The 16,496-nt window shown below is 40.3% G+C and overlaps 1 protein-coding gene across 3 annotated transcripts in view; it reads right to left on the reverse strand.

Annotated features, from left to right (window-relative positions):
- The window catches only part of LOC106592773 (unconventional myosin-XV), an 86,782-nt gene that overhangs the window by 40,663 nt on the left and 29,623 nt on the right, over nucleotides 1–16,496 (reverse strand). For all 3 annotated transcript variants that reach the window (XM_082964637.1, XM_082964636.1, XM_082964635.1), the window contains exons 3-7: nucleotides 11,772–11,817; nucleotides 11,554–11,678; nucleotides 10,508–10,625; nucleotides 7,496–7,671; nucleotides 4,221–4,305 (exon numbers count right to left, since the gene is read on the reverse strand). In XM_082964637.1, coding sequence (XP_082820763.1) covers nucleotides 4,221–4,305; nucleotides 7,496–7,671; nucleotides 10,508–10,625; nucleotides 11,554–11,678; nucleotides 11,772–11,817 — 550 coding nt within the window. The remainder of the gene's footprint in view (nucleotides 1–4,220; nucleotides 4,306–7,495; nucleotides 7,672–10,507; nucleotides 10,626–11,553; nucleotides 11,679–11,771; nucleotides 11,818–16,496) is intronic.

Below are 16,496 nucleotides of genomic sequence, written 5' to 3' on the forward strand. Positions count from 1 at the left end.
GTGTAGTGTGTAGTGTGTAGTGTGTGTAGTGTGTATTGTGTAGTGTGTATCTTGTGTAGTGTGTGTTGTGTAGTGTGTGTTAGGTGTTGTGTAGTGTGTGTTAGGTGTAGTGTTGTGTAGTGTGTGTAGTGTGTAGTGTAGTGTGTAGTGTGTAGCGTAGTGTATAGTGTGTAGTGTAGTGTATAGTGTGTAGTGTGTAGTGTGTAGTGTGTGTTAGGTGTTGTGTAGTGTGTGTTAGGTGTTGTGTAGTGTGTGTTAGGTGTTGTGTAGTGTAGTGTGTATTGTGTAGCGTAGTGTGTAGTGTGTAGCGTAGTGTATAGTGTGTAGTGTAGTGTATAGTGTGTAGTGTGTAGTGTGTAGTGTGTGTAGTGTAGTGTGTGTAGTGTAGTGTGTAGTGTGTAGTGTGTAGTGTAGTGTATAGTGTGTAGTGTGTAGTGTGTGTAGTGTAGTGTGTAGTGTAGTGTGTAGTGTGTATATTGTGTAGTGTGTGTTGTGTAGTGTGTGTAGTGTGTATTGTGTAGTGTGTATATTGTGTAGTGTGTAGGGTAGTGTATAGTGTGTAGTGTGTAGTGTGTATTGTGTAGTGTGTGTAGTGTGTAGTGTGTGTAGTGTGTAGTGTGTGTAGTGTGTAGTGAGTGTTAGGTGTTGTGTAGTGTGTGTAGTGTGTAATGTGTATTGTGTAGTGTGTAGTGTGTAGTGTAGTGTGTAGTGTGTAGTGTGTGTAGTGTGTAGTGTGTGTAGTGTGTATTGTGTAGTGTGTATATTGTGTAGTGTGTGTTGTGTAATGTGTGTTAGGTGTTGTGTAGTGTGTGTTAGGTGTAGCGTTGTGTAGTGTGTAGTCTGTAGTGTAGTGTGTAGTGTAGTGTGTAGTGTGTAGTGTAGTGTGTAGTGTGTAGTGTGTGTAGTGTAGTGTGTAGTGTGTGTAGTGTAGTGTGTAGTGTGTAGTGTGTAGTGTAGCGTGTGTAGCATGTGTAGTGTGTGTAGTGTGTGTTGTGTAGTGTGTGTTAGGTGTTGTGTAGTGTGTAGTAATGTTGTGTAGTAATGTTGTGTAGTAATGTTGGGAGGTGTGTAGTGTGTGTAGTGTGTAGTGTGTAGTGTGTGTAGTGTGTAGTGTGTAGCGTGTGTAGTGTGTGTAGTGTAGTGTGTGTTAGGTGTTGTGTAGTGTGTAGTAATGTTGTGTAGTAATGTCGTGTAGTAATGTTGGGAGGTGTGTAGTGTGTGTTAGGTGTTGTGTAGTGTGTAGTAATGTTGTGTAGTAATGTTGTGTAGTGTGTGTAGTGTTGTGTAGTGTAGTGTAGTGTGTATTGTGTAGTGTGTAGTAATGTTGTGTAGTAATGTTGTGTAGTGTGTATTGTGTTGTGTAGTATGTTGTGTATTGTGTAGTGTGTAGTAATGTCGTGTAGTAATGTTGTGTAGTAATGTCGTGTAGTAATGCCGTGTTGTAATGTTGTGTAGTAATGTTGTGTAGTAATGTTGTGTAGTAATGTTGTGTAGTAATGTTGTGTAGTGTGTTGTGTAGTAATGTTGTGTAGTGTGTTGTGTATTAATGTTGTGTAGTAATGTCGTGTAGTAATGTTGTGTAGTAATGTCGTGTAGTAATGCCGTGTTGTAATGTTGTGTAGTAATGTTGTGTAGTAATGTTGTGTAGTGTGTTGTGTAGTAATGTTGTGTAGTGTGTTGTGTATTAATGTTGTGTAGTAATGTCGTGTAGTAATGTTGTGTAGTAATGTCGTGTAGTAATGCCGTGTTGTAATGTTGTGTAGTAATGTTGTGTAGTAATGTTGTGTAGTAATGTTGTGTAGTAATGTTGTGTAGTGTGTTGTGTATTAATGTTGTGTAGTAATGTCGTGTAGTAATGTTGTGTAGTAATGTTGTGTTGTAATGTCGTGTAGTAATGTTGTGTAGTAATGTTGTGTAGTGTGTAGTAATGTTGTGTAGTGTGTTGTGTAGTAATGTCGTGTAGTAATGTTGTGTAGTGTGTAGTAATGTTGTGTAGTAATGTTGTGTAGTAATGTGGTGTAGTAATGTTGTGTAGTAATGTTGTGTAGTGTGTAGTGTGTAGTAATGTTGTGTAGTAATGTTGTGTAGTAATGTCGTGTAGTAATGTTGTGTAGTAATGTTGTGTAGTGTGTAGTAATGTTGTGTAGTAATGTTGTGTAGTAATGTTGTGTAGTAATGTTGTGTAGTGTGTAGTAATGTTGTGTAGTAATGTTGTGTAGTAATGTTGTGTAGTAATGTCGTGTAGTAATGTCGTGTAGTAATGTCGTGTTGTAATGTTGTGTAGTAATGTCGTGTAGTAATGTTGTGTAGTAATGTTGTGTAGTAATGTTGTGTAGTAATGTTGTGTAGTGTGTTGTGTAGTAATGTTGTGTAGTAATGTTGTGTAGTAATGTTGGGAGGTGTGTAGTGTGTGTAGTGTGTAGTGTGTAGTGTGTGTAGTGTGTAGTGTGTAGTGTAGCGTGTGTAGCGTGTGTAGTGTGTGTAGTGTGTGTTGTGTAGTGTGTGTTAGGTGTTGTGTAGTGTGTAGTAATGTTGTGTAGTAATGTTGTGTAGTAATGTTGTGTAGTGTGTGTAGTGTTGTGTAGTGTAGTGTAGTGTGTAGTGTGTAGTGTGTAGTAATGTTGTGTAGTAATGTTGTGTAGTAATGTTGTGTAGTGTGTGTATTGTTGTGTAGTGTAGTGTGTTGTGTATTGTGTAGTGTGTAGTAATGTTGTGTAGTAATGTTGTGTAGTAATGTTGTGTAGTGTGTATTGTGTTGTGTAATGTAGTGTGTTGTGTATTGTGTAGTGTGTAGTAATGTCGTGTAGTAATGTTGTGTAGTAATGTCGTGTAGTAATGCCGTGTTGTAATGTTGTGTAGTAATGTTGTGTAGTAATGTTGTGTAGTAATGTTGTGTAGTAATGTTGTGTAGTGTGTTGTGTAGTAATGTTGTGTAGTAATGTTGTGTAGTGTGTTGTGTATTAATGTTGTGTAGTAATGTCGTGTAGTAATGTTGTGTAGTAATGTTGTGTAGTAATGTCGTGTAGTAATGTTGTGTAGTAATGTTGTGTAGTGTGTAGTAATGTTGTGTAGTGTGTTGTGTAGTAATGTCGTGTAGTAATGTTGTGTAGTAATGTTGTGTAGTGTGTAGTAATGTTGTGTAGTAATGTTGTGTAGTAATGTGGTGTAGTAATGTTGTGTAGTAATGTTGTGTAGTGTGTAGTGTGTAGTAATGTTGTGTAGTAATGTTGTGTAGTAATGTTGTGTAGTAATGTCGTGTAGTAATGTTGTGTAGTAATGTTGTGTAGTGTGTAGTAATGTTGTGTAGTAATGTTGTGTAGTTTGTAGTAATGTTGTGTAGTAATGTTGTGTAGTAATGTTGTGTAGTAATGTCGTGTAGTAATGTTGTGTAGTAATGTCGTGTAGTAATGTCGTGTTGTAATGTTGTGTAGTAATGTCGTGTAGTAATGTTGTGTAGTAATGTTGTGTAGTAATGTTGTGTAGTGTGTTGTGTAGTAATGTTGTGTAGTAATGTTGTGTAGTGTGTTGTGCATTAATGTTGTGTAGTAATGTCGTGTAGTAATGTTGTGTAGTAATGTTGTGTAGTAATGTCGTGTAGTAATGTTGTGTAGTAATGTTGTGTAGTGTGTAGTAATGTTGTGTAGTGTGTTGTGTAGTAATGTCATGTAGTAATGTTGTGTAGTAATGTTGTGTAGTAATGTTGGGAGGTGTGTAGTGTGTGTAGTGTGTAGTGTGTGTAGTGTGTAGTGTGTAGTGTAGTGTGTGTTACGTGTAGTGTGTGAAGTGTAGTGTGTAGTAATGTTGTGTAGTAATGTTGTGTAGTGTGTGTAGTGTTGTGTAGTGTAGTGTAGTGTGTAGTGTGTAGTGTGTAGTAATGTTGTGTAGTAATGTTGTGTAGTAATGTTGTGTAGTGTGTGTAGTGTTGTGTAGTGTAGTGTGTTGTGTATTGTGTAGTGTGTAGTAATGTTGTGTAGTAATGTTGTGTAGTAATGTTGTGTAGTGTGTATTGTGTTGTGTAGTGTAGTGTGTTGTGTATTGTGTAGTGTGTATTAATGTTGTGTAGTAATGTTGTGTAGTAATGTTGTGTAGTAATGTTGTGTAGTAATGTCGTGTAGTGTGTAGTAATGTTGTGTAGTAATGTTGTGTAGTAATGTCGTGTAGTAATGTTGTGTAGTGTGTAGTAATGTCGTGTAGTAATGTCGTGTAGTAATGTCGTGTACCTTGATGTATCTCTTGCGGGTGACGTACATGTGGACGAGAGAACGGAACTTCACCAGACTCTTCCTCATCTTCAAATAGCGCTTCCTGGAGGGAGGGAGGGAGGGAGGGAGGGAGAGGGGGAGGAGAGAGGGAGGGGGGAGGGGGGGAGGGAGGAGAGGGGAAAGGGAATGAGAAAGGCAGAGAGAGAAGGATAGAAGGAGAGAAGGATAGAAGGATAGAAGAAGAGAAAGAGAGAAAGAGAGAAGGAGAGACAGAGGGAGAAGGATAGAAGGATAGAAGGATAGAAGGAGAGAAGGATAGAAGGAGAGACAGAGGGAGAAGGATAGAAGGAGAGACAGAGGGAGAAGGATAGAAGGATAGAAGGAGAGAAGGATAGAAGGATAGAAGGATAGAAGGATAGAAGAAGAGAAGGTTAGAAGGAGAGACAGGAGAGAAGGAGAGAAGGATAGAAGGAGAGAAGGAGAGAAGGTAGAAGGAGAGACAGAGAGAGAAGGATAGAAGGATAGAAGGAGAGACAGAGGGAGAAGGATAGAAGGAGAGACAGAGAGAGAAGGAGAGAAGGAGAGAAGGAGAGAAGGAGAGAAGGATAGAAGGATAGAAGGAGAGACAGAGGGAGAAGGATAGAAGGATAGAAGGAGAGAAGGAGAGAAGGATAGAAGGAGAGACAGAGGGAGAAGGATAGAAGGAGAGACAGAGGGAGAAGGATAGAAGGATAGAAGGAGAGAAGGAGAGAAGGAGAGAAGGAGAGACAGAGAGAGAAGGATAGAAGGAGAGACAGAGGGAGAAGGATAGAAGGAGAGAAGGATAGAAGGAGAGAAGGATAGAAGGAGAGACAGAGGGAGAAGGATAGAAGGAGAGACAGAGGGAGAAGGATAGAAGGATAGAAGGAGAGAAGGAGAGAAGGAGAGAAGGAGAGACAGAGAGAGAAGGATAGAAGGAGAGAAGGAGAGAAGGAGAGAAGGATAGAAGGAGAGACAGAGAGAGAAGGATAGAAGGATAGAAGGAGAGAAGGAGAGAAGGAGAGAAGGAGAGACAGAGGGAGTAGTAAAACAGGCCTCTCAGGTGTTTCACAGTGTATACAGTAGGTACCGTGGTAAAATCATTAGGTTGCCATCGGGTGGTTGTGGGTTCTATACCCTGTCTGGTAACTGTAGTGAGGGTGGTTGTGGGTTCTATACCCTGTCTGGTAACTGTAGTGAGGGTGGTTGTGTGTTCTATACCCTGTCTGGTAACTGTAGTGAGGGTGGTTGTGGGTTCTATACCCTGTCTGGTAACTGTAGTGGGGTGGTTGTGGGTTCTATACCCTGTCTGGTAACTGTAGTGAGGGTGGTTGTGGGTTCTTTACCCTGTCTGGTAACTGTAGTGAGGGTGGTTGTGGGTTCTATACCCTGTCTGGTAACTGTAGTGAGGGTGGTTGTGGGTTCTATAATCTGTCTGGTAACTGTAGTGAGGGTGGTTGTGGGTTCTATACCCTGTCTGGTAACTGTAGTGAGGGTGGTTGTGTGTTCTATACCCTGTCTGGTAACTGTAGTGAGGTGGTTGTGGGTTCTATAATCTGTCTGGTAACTGTAGTGAGGGTGGTTGTGGGTTCTATACCCTGTCTGGTAACTGTAGTGAGGGTGGTTGTGTGTTCTATACCCTGTCTGGTAACTGTAGTGAGGGTGGTTGTGTGTTCTATACCCTGTCTGGTAACTGTAGTGAGGGTGGTTGTGGGTTCTATACCCTGTCTGGTAACTGTAGTGGGGTGGTTGTGGGTTCTATACCCTGTCTGGTAACTGTAGTGAGGGTGGTTGTGGGTTCTATACCCTGTCTGGTAACTGTAGTGAGGGTGGTTGTGTGTTCTATACCCTGTCTGGTAACTGTAGTGAGGGTGGTTGTGTGTTCTATACCCTGTCTGGTAACTGTAGTGAGGGTGGTTGTGTGTTCTATACCCTGTCTGGTAACTGTAGTGAGGGTGGTTGTGGGTTCTATACCCTGTCTGGTAACTGTAGTGAGGGTGGTTGTGGGTTCTATACCCTGTCTGGTAACTGTAGTGGGGTGGTTGTGGGTTCTATACCCTGTCTGGTAACTGTAGTGAGGGTGGTTGTGGGTTCTATACCCTGTCTGGTAACTGTAGTGAGGGTGGTTGTGGGTTCTATACCCTGTCTGGTAACTGTAGTGAGGGTGGTTGTGGGTTCTATACCCTGTCTGGTAACTGTAGTGAGGTGGTTGTGTGTTCTATACCCTGTCTGGTAACTGTAGTGAGGGTGGTTGTGTGTTCTATACCCTGTCTGGTAACTGTAGTGGGGTGGTTGTGGGTTCTATACCCTGTCTGGTAACTGTAGTGGGGTGGTTGTGTGTTCTATAATCTGTCTGGTAACTGTAGTGAGGGTGGTTGTGGGTTCTATACCCTGTCTGGTAACTGTAGCGAGGGTGGTTGTGGGTTCTATACCCTGTCTGGTAACTATAGTGAGGGTGGTTGTGGGATCTATACCCTGTCTGGTAACTAATGAGGGTAATTGTGGGTTCTATACCCTGTCTGGTAACTGTAGTGAGGGTGGTTGTGGGTTCTATACCCTGTCTGGTAACTGTAGTGGGGTGGTTGTGGGTTCTATACCCTGTCTGGTAACTGTAGTGAGGGTGGTTATGGGATCTATACCCTGTCTGGTAACTGTAGTGAGGGTGGTTGTGGGATCTATACCCTGTCTGGTAACTGTAGTGAGGGTGGTTGTGGGATCTATACCCTGTCTGGTAACTGTAGTGAGGGTGGTTGTGGGTTCTATACCCTGTCTGGTAACTATAGTGGGGTGGTTGTGTGTTCTATACCCTGTCTGGTAACTGTAGTGAGGGTGGTTGTGTGTTCTATACCCTGTCTGGTAACTGTAGTGAGGGTGGTTGTGGGTTCTATACCCTGTCTGGTAACTATAGTGAGGGTGGTTGTGGGATCTATACCCTGTCTGGTAACTGTAGTGAGGGTGGTTGTGTGTTCTATACCCTGTCTGGTAACTGTAGCGAGGGTGGTTGTGGGTTCTATACCCTGTCTGGTAACTGTAGCGAGGGTGGTTGTGGGTTCTATACCCTGTCTGGTAACTATAGTGAGGGTGGTTGTGGGTTCTATACCCTGTCTGGTAACTATAGTGAGGGTAATTGTGGGTTCTATACCCTGTCTGGTAACTGTAGTGAGGGTGGTTGTGGGTTCTATACCCTGTCTGGTAACTGTAGCGAGGGTGGTTGTGGGTTCTATACCCAGGGATCAGTGTAAGAGGTCAGGGGGTCAGAGGTCAGAGGTCAGTACCTGGTGAGGAAGCCTCTACAGTAGGCCTGTAGTCTGACGATCTTGGTCCTGAACTCCGTGTACCGTTTCCTGACGAAGAACATGCGCGTGTATCTCTGCAGGGTGAGGGCCGCCACCTGACGGACACGCTCTCTCTTAGACTCCAGCAACTGGTACACCTCCTCCTTCAGAAACAGCTGTGGAGCAGAGGACAACAGGACAATCACCGTAGGAACTGCAGTTTCCGTTGTTACTGTCCTTTTGGTCTCTCACCCAACACAACACATCCTGATTTAACACGCTCAACTTGGTAACTCCTACTTGGTAGAACCCCGGGTAGGAGGGTTAGGTATAGACGGTTACCTTGGTAACTCCTACTTGGCAGAACCCCGGGTAGGAGGGATAGGTATAGATGGTTACCTTAGTAACTCCTACTTGGTAGGCCCCGGGTAGGAGGGATAGGTATAGATGGTTACCTTAGTAATAACTACTTGGTAGGCCCAGGGTAGAAGGGTAAGGTATAGATGGTTACCTTAGTAACTCCTACTTGGTAGGCCCAGGGTAGAAGGGATAGGTATAGATGGTTACCTTAGTAACTCCTACTTGGTAGGCCCTGGGTAGGAGGGTTAGGTATAGACGGTTACCTTGGTAACTCCTACTTGGTAGGAACTGGATAGGAGGGTTAGGTATAGACGGTTACCTTGGTAACTCCTACTTGGCAGAACCCCGGGTAGGAGGGTTAGGTATAGATGGTTACCTTAGTAACTCCTACTTGGTAGGCCCAGGGTAGAAGGGTAAGGTATAGATGGCTACCTTAGTAACTCCTACTTGGTAGGAACTGGGTAGGAGGGTTAGGTATAGACGGTTACCTTGGTAACTCCTACTTGGTAGAACCCCGGGTAGGAGGGATATGTATAGATGGTTACCTTAGTAACTCCTACTTGGTAGGCCCCGGGTAGGAGGGATAGGTATAGATGGTTACCTTAGTAACTCCTACTTGGTAGACCCAGGGTAGAAGGGTAAGGTATAGATGGCTACCTTAGTAACTCCTACTTGGTAGGAACTGGGTAGGAGGGTTAGGTATAGACGGTTACCTTGGTAACTCCTACTTGGTAGGAACTGGGTAGGAGGGTTAGGTATAGACGGTTACCTTGGTAACTCCTACTTGGTAGAACCCCGGGTAGGAGGGTTAGGTATAGATGGTTACCTTGGTAACTCCTACTTGGTAGGCCCCGGGTAGGGGGGTTAGGTATAGATGGTTACCTTGGTAACTCCTACTTGGTAGCACCCTGGGTAGGAGGGTTAGGTATAGACGGTTACCTTGGTAACTCCTACTTGGTAGGCCCGGGGTAGGAGGGTTAGGTGTAGACGGTTACCTTGGTAACTCCTACTTGGTAGGCCCTGGGTAGTAGGGTTAGGTATAGACGGTTACCTTGGTAACTCCTACTTGGTAGGACCCTGGGTAGGAGGGTTAGGTATAGACGGTTACCTTGGTAACTCCTACTTGGTAGGCCCTGGGTAGAAGGGTTAGGTATATACGGTTACCTTGGTAACTACTACTTGGTAGGCCCTGGGTAGGAGGGTCATGTATAGATGGTTACCTTGGTAACTCCTACTTGGTAGAATCCTGGGTAGGAGGGTTAGGTATAGACGGTTACCTTGGTAACTCCTACTTGGTAGGCCCCGGGTCGGAGGGTTAGGTATAGACGGTTACCTTAGTAACTCCTACTTGGTAGGCCCTGGGTAGGAGGGTCAGGTATAGACGGTTACCTTGGTAACTCCTACTTGGTAGGCCCTGGGTAAGATGGTTAGGTATAGATGGTTACCTTGGTAACTCCTACTTGGTAGGCCCTGGGTAGGACGGTTAGGTATAGATGGTTACCTTGGTAACTCCTACTTGGTAGGCCCTGGGTAGTAGGGTTAGGTATAGACGGTTACCTTGGTAACTCCTACTTGGTAGGCCCTGGGTAGGAGGGTCATGTATAGATGGTTACCTGAGTAGGAGGGTTAGGTATAGATGGTTACCTTGGTAACTCCTACTTGGTAGGCCCCTGGGTAGGAGGGTTAGGTATAGACGGTTACCTTGGTAACTCCTACTTGGTAGACCCCTGGGTAGGAGGGTTAGGTATAGACGGTTACCTTTGAAAACTCCTACTTGGTAGGCCCCTGGGTAGGAGGGTTAGGTATAGACGGTTACCTTGGTAACTCCTACTTGGTAGGCCCCTGGGTAGGAGGGTTAGGTATAGACGGTTACCTTGGTAACTCCTACTTGGTAGGCCCCTGGGTAGGAGGGTTAGGTATAGACGGTTACCTTGGTAACTCCTACTTGGTAGGCCCCCGGGTAGGAAGGGTTAGGTATAGACGGTTACCTTGGTAACTCCTACTTGGTAGGCCCCTGGGTAGGAGGGTTAGGTATAGACGGTTACATGGGTAGGAGGGTTAGGTATAGACGGTTACCTTGGTAACTCCTACTTGGTAGGCCCCTGGGTAGGAGGGTTAGGTATAGACGGTTACATGGGTAGGAGGGTTAGGTATAGACGGTTACCTTGGTAACTCCTACTTGGTAGGCCCCTGGGTAGGAAGGGTTAGGTATAGACGGTTACCTTGGTAACTCCTACTTGGTAGGCCCCTGGGTAGGAAGGGTTAGGTATAGACGGTTACCTTGGTAACTCCTACTTGGTAGGCCCCTGGGTAGGAGGGTTAGGTATAGACGATTACCTTGGTAACTCCTACTTGGTAGGCCCCGGGTAGGAGGGTTAGGTATAGACGGTTACCTTGGTAACTCCTACTTGGTAGGCCCCTGGGTAGGAGGGTTAGGTATAGACGGTTACCTTGGTAACTCCTACTTGGTAGGCCCCTGGGTAGGAGGGTTAGGTATAGACGGTTACATGGGTAGGAGGGTTAGGTATAGACGGTTACCTTGGTAACTCCTACTTGGTAGGCCCCTGGGTAGGAGGGTTAGGTATAGACGGTTACCTTGGTAACTCCTACTTGGTAGGCCCCTGGGTAGGAGGGTTAGGTATAGACGGTTACCTTGGTAACTCCTACTTGGTAGGCCCCGGGTCGGAGGGGAACCAGTTTGCAGAGCATGAAGATGCAGTTCTCCCCATCAGGAGCTGGAGGCTGCTTCAAACCCACCAGAGACTTATACCTAACACACACACACACACACACACACACACACACACACACACACACACACACACACACACACACACACACACACACACACACACACAGGTTAGAGGACGCTGATACCTGAGATAAGGGGCAGGGTTAGAGGGTGTGAAAAGGAAGTCGTTGAAGGCCAGTCTAACAGGGTTGTGTTACCTGAACAGGAAGTCGTTGAAGGCCAGTCTAACAGGGTGTGTTACCTGAACAGGAAGTCGTTAAAGCCCAGTCTAACAGGGTGTGTTACCTGTACAGGAAGTCGTTAAAGGCCAGTCTAACAGGATGTGTTACCTGAACAGGAAGTCGTTGAAGGCCAGTCTAACAGGGTGTGTTACCTGAACAGGAAGTCGTTAAAGCCCAGTCTAACAGGGTGTGTTACCTGTACAGGAAGTCGTTAAAGGCCAGTCTAACAGGATGTGTTACCTGAACAGGAAGTCGTTAAAGGCCAGTCTAACAGGGTGTGTTACCTGAACAGGAAGTCGTTAAAGCCCAGTCTAACAGGGTGTGTTACCTGAACAGGAAGTCGTTAAAGGCCAGTCTAACAGGATGTGTTACCTGAACAGGAAGTCGTTAAAGCCCAGTCTAACAGGATGTGTTACCTGAACAGGAAGTCGTTGAAGCCCAGTCTAACAGGGTGTGTTACCTGAACAGGAAGTCGTTAAAGGCCAGTCTAACAGGGTTGTGTTACCTGAACAGGAAGTCGTTAAAGCCCAGTCTAACAGGGTGTGTTACCTGAACAGGAAGTCGTTAAAGCCCAGTCTAACAGGGTGTGTTACCTGAACAGGAAGTCGTTAAAGCCCAGTCTAACAGGGTGTGTTACCTGAACAGGAAGTCGTTGAAGCCCAGTCTAACAGGGTGTGTTACCTGAACAGGAAGTCGTTGAAGCCCAGTCTAACAGGGTGTGTTACCTGAACAGGAAGTCGTTGAAGGCCAGTCTAACAGGGTAACCTTCTCTCCGGATCCTGATTGTCTCCAAGATACCAGAATACCTCAGCTGGCTGGTGACCAGCTCCGTCTCAAACACACCTGGCTCCTACAGACACAAACACACACATATTATGGCAAAACAAACAATAATATCACTGTTAAACTGTGATGTTGGGGGGGGGGGGGGGACCCCCCTTACCTTCTGACTGTTTGGCTTAATGCAGCGTATGAACGATGGGTTGCACCTGTCAAGAGAAAGAGAATGATTTAGTGACAATAACTCCACCTCCTCATTCCCCTCTCATCTCCTCTCACCTCTCCTCCTCCCCTTTAATAATAATAACACCTCTCCTCCTCCCCTTTAATAATAATAACACCTCTCCTCCTCCCTTTAATAATAATAACACCTCTCCTCCTCCCTTTAATAATAATAACACCTCTCCTCCTCCCTTTAATAATAATAATAATAACACCTCTCCTCCTCCCTTTAATAATAATAGTAATAATAACACCTCTCCTCCTCCCTTTAATATTAATAATAATAATAACACCTCTCCTCCTCCCTTTAATAATAATAATAATAACACCTCTCCTCCTCCCTTTAATAATAATAGTAATAATAACACCTCTCCTCCTCCCTTTAATATTAATAATATTAATAACACCTCTCCTCCTCCCTTTAATATTAATAATAATAATAACACCTCTCCTCCTCCCTTTAATATTAATAATAATAATAATAATAACACCTCTCCTCCTCCCTTTAATAATAATAATAATAATAATAACACCTCTCCTCCTCCCTTTAATAATAATAACTCCTCTCCTCCTCCCTTTAATATTAATATTAATAATAACACCTCTCCTCCTCCCTTTAATATTAATAATAACACCTCTCCTCCCTTTAATATTAATAATAATAATAACACCTCTCCTCCTCCCTTTAATATTAATAATAATAACACCTCTCCTCCCTTTAATATTAATATTAATAATAACACCTCTCCTCATCCCTTTAATATTAATAATAATAATAACACCTCTCCTCCCTTTAATAATAATAATAATAACACCTCTCCTCCCTTTAATATTAATAATAATAATAACACCTCTCCTCCCTTTAATATTAATAATAATAATAACACCTCTCCTCCTCCCTTTAATATTAATAATAATAATAACACCTCTCCTCCTCCCTTTAATATTAATAATAATAATAACACCTCTCCTCCTCCCTTTAATATTAATAATAATAATAACACCTCTCCTCCTCCCTTTATTATTAATAATAATAATAACACCTCTCCTCCTCCCTTTAATATTAATAATAATAATAACACCTCTCCTCCTCCCTTTAATATTAATATTTATAATAACACCTCTCCTCATCCCTTTAAAATTAATAATAATAATAACACCTCTCCTCCTCCCTTTAATATTAATAATAATAATAACACCTCTCCTCCTCCCTTTAGTATTAATATTAATAATAACACCTCTCCTCCTCCCTTTAATATTAATATTTATAATAACACCTCTCCTCATCCCTTTAAAATTAATAATAATAATAACACCTCTCCTCCTCCCTTTAGTATTAATATTAATAATAACACCTCTCCTCCTCACTTTATTAATAATAATAATAACACCTCTCCTCCCTTTAATATTAATAATAATAATAACACCTCTCCTCCTCACTTTATTAATAATAATAATAATACCTCTCCTCCCTTTAATATTAATAATAACACCTCTCCTCCCTTTAATATTAATAATAATAATAACACCTCTCCTCCTCCCTTTAATATTAATAATAATAATAACACCTCTCCTCCTCCCTTTAATATTAATAATAATAATAACACGTCTCCTCCTCCCTTTAATATTAATAATAATAATAACACCTCTCCTCCTCCCTTTAATATTAATAATAATAACACCTCTCCTCCCTTTAATAATAATAATAATAATAACTCCCCTCTCCTCCCTTTAATATTAATAATAATAATAACACCTCTCCTCCTCCCTTTAATATTAATAATAATAATAACACCTCTCCTCCTCCCTTTAATATTAATAACACCTCTCCTCCTCCCTTTAATATTAATAATAATAATAACACCTCTCCTCCTCATTTTAATATTAATATTAATAAAAACACCTCTCCTCCTCCCTTTAATATTAATAACACCTCTCCTCCTCCCTTTAATAATAATAATAACACCTCTCCTCTTCCCTTTAATAATAATAATAATAATAATAATAATACCTCTCCTCCTCCCTTTAACATTAATATTAATAATAACACCTCTCCTCCATTTAATATTAATATTAATAATAACACCTCTCCTCCTCCCTTTAATATTAATAATAATAATAACACCTCTCCTGCTCCCTTTAATAATAATAATAACACCTCTCCTCATCCCTTTAATATTAATAACACGTCTCCTCCTCCCTTTAATATTAATAATAATAATAACACCTCTCCTCCTCCCTTTAATATTAATAATAATAACACCTCTCCTCCCTTTAATAATAATAATAATAATAACTCCTCTCCTCCTCCCTTTAATATTAATAATAATAATAACACCTCTCCTCCTCCCTTTAATATTAATAATAATAATAACACCTCTCCTCCTCCCTTTAATATTAATAATAATAATAACACCTCTCCTCCTCCCTTTATTATTAATAATAATAATAACACCTCTCCTCCTCCCTTTAATATTAATAATAATAATAACACCTCTCCTCCTCCCTTTAATATTAATATTTATAATAACACCTCTCCTCATCCCTTTAAAATTAATAATAATAATAACACCTCTCCTCCTCCCTTTAATATTAATTATAATAATAACACCTCTCCTCCCTTTAATATTAATAATAATAACACCTCTCCTCCCTTTAATATTAATATTAATAATAACACCTCTCCTCATCCCTTTAATATTAATAATAATAATAACACCTCTCCTCCCTTTAATATTAATAATAATAATAACACCTCTCCTCCTCCCTTTAGTATTAATATTAATAATAACACCTCTCCTCCTCACTTTATTAATAATAATAATAACACCTCTCCTCCCTTTAATATTAATAATAATAATAACACCTCTCCTCCTCACTTTATTAATAATAATAATAATACCTCTCCTCCCTTTAATATTAATAATAACACCTCTCCTCCCTTTAATATTAATAATAATAATAACACCTCTCCTCCTCCCTTTAATATTAATAATAATAATAACACCTCTCCTCCTCCCTTTAATATTAATAATAATAATAACACGTCTCCTCCTCCCTTTAATATTAATAATAATAATAACACCTCTCCTCCTCCCTTTAATATTAATAATAATAACACCTCTCCTCCCTTTAATAATAATAATAATAATAACTCCCCTCTCCTCCCTTTAATATTAATAATAATAATAACACCTCTCCTCCTCCCTTTAATATTAATAATAATAATAACACCTCTCCTCCTCCCTTTAATATTAATAACACCTCTCCTCCTCCCTTTAATATTAATAATAATAATAACACCTCTCCTCCTCATTTTAATATTAATATTAATAAAAACACCTCTCCTCCTCCCTTTAATATTAATAACACCTCTCCTCCTCCCTTTAATAATAATAATAACACCTCTCCTCTTCCCTTTAATAATAATAATAATAATAATAATAATACCTCTCCTCCTCCCTTTAACATTAATATTAATAATAACACCTCTCCTCCATTTAATATTAATATTAATAATAACACCTCTCCTCCTCCCTTTAATATTAATAATAATAATAACACCTCTCCTGCTCCCTTTAATAATAATAATAACACCTCTCCTCATCCCTTTAATATTAATAACACGTCTCCTCCTCCCTTTAATATTAATAATAATAATAACACCTCTCCTCCTCCCTTTAATATTAATAATAATAACACCTCTCCTCCCTTTAATAATAATAATAATAATAACTCCTCTCCTCCTCCCTTTAATATTAATAATAATAATAACACCTCTCCTCCTCCCTTTAATATTAATAATAATAATAACACCTCTCCTCCTCCCTTTAATATTAATAATAATAATAACACCTCTCCTCCTCCCTTTATTATTAATAATAATAATAACACCTCTCCTCCTCCCTTTAATATTAATAATAATAATAACACCTCTCCTCCTCCCTTTAATATTAATATTTATAATAACACCTCTCCTCATCCCTTTAAAATTAATAATAATAATAACACCTCTCCTCCTCCCTTTAATATTAATTATAATAATAACACCTCTCCTCCCTTTAATATTAATAATAATAACACCTCTCCTCCCTTTAATATTAATATTAATAATAACACCTCTCCTCATCCCTTTAATATTAATAATAATAATAACACCTCTCCTCCCTTTAATATTAATAATAATAATAACACCTCTCCTCCTCCCTTTAGTATTAATATTAATAATAACACCTCTCCTCCTCACTTTATTAATAATAATAATAACACCTCTCCTCCCTTTAATATTAATAATAATAATAACACCTCTCCTCCTCACTTTATTAATAATAATAATAATACCTCTCCTCCCTTTAATATTAATAATAACACCTCTCCTCCCTTTAATATTAATAATAATAATAACACCTCTCCTCCTCCCTTTAATATTAATAATAATAATAACACCTCTCCTCCTCCCTTTAATATTAATAATAATAATAACACGTCTCCTCCTCCCTTTAATATTAATAATAATAATAACACCTCTCCTCCTCCCTTTAATATTAATAATAATAACACCTCTCCTCCCTTTAATAATAATAATAATAATAACTCCCCTCTCCTCCCTTTAATATTAATAATAATAATAACACCTCTCCTCCTCCCTTTAATATTAATAATAATA

The sequence above is a fragment of the Salmo salar genome, chromosome 18 (genome assembly GCF_965601325.2).
Source record: "Salmo salar chromosome 18, fSalSal1, whole genome shotgun sequence".
NCBI classification, from domain to species: domain Eukaryota; kingdom Metazoa; phylum Chordata; class Actinopteri; order Salmoniformes; family Salmonidae; genus Salmo; species Salmo salar.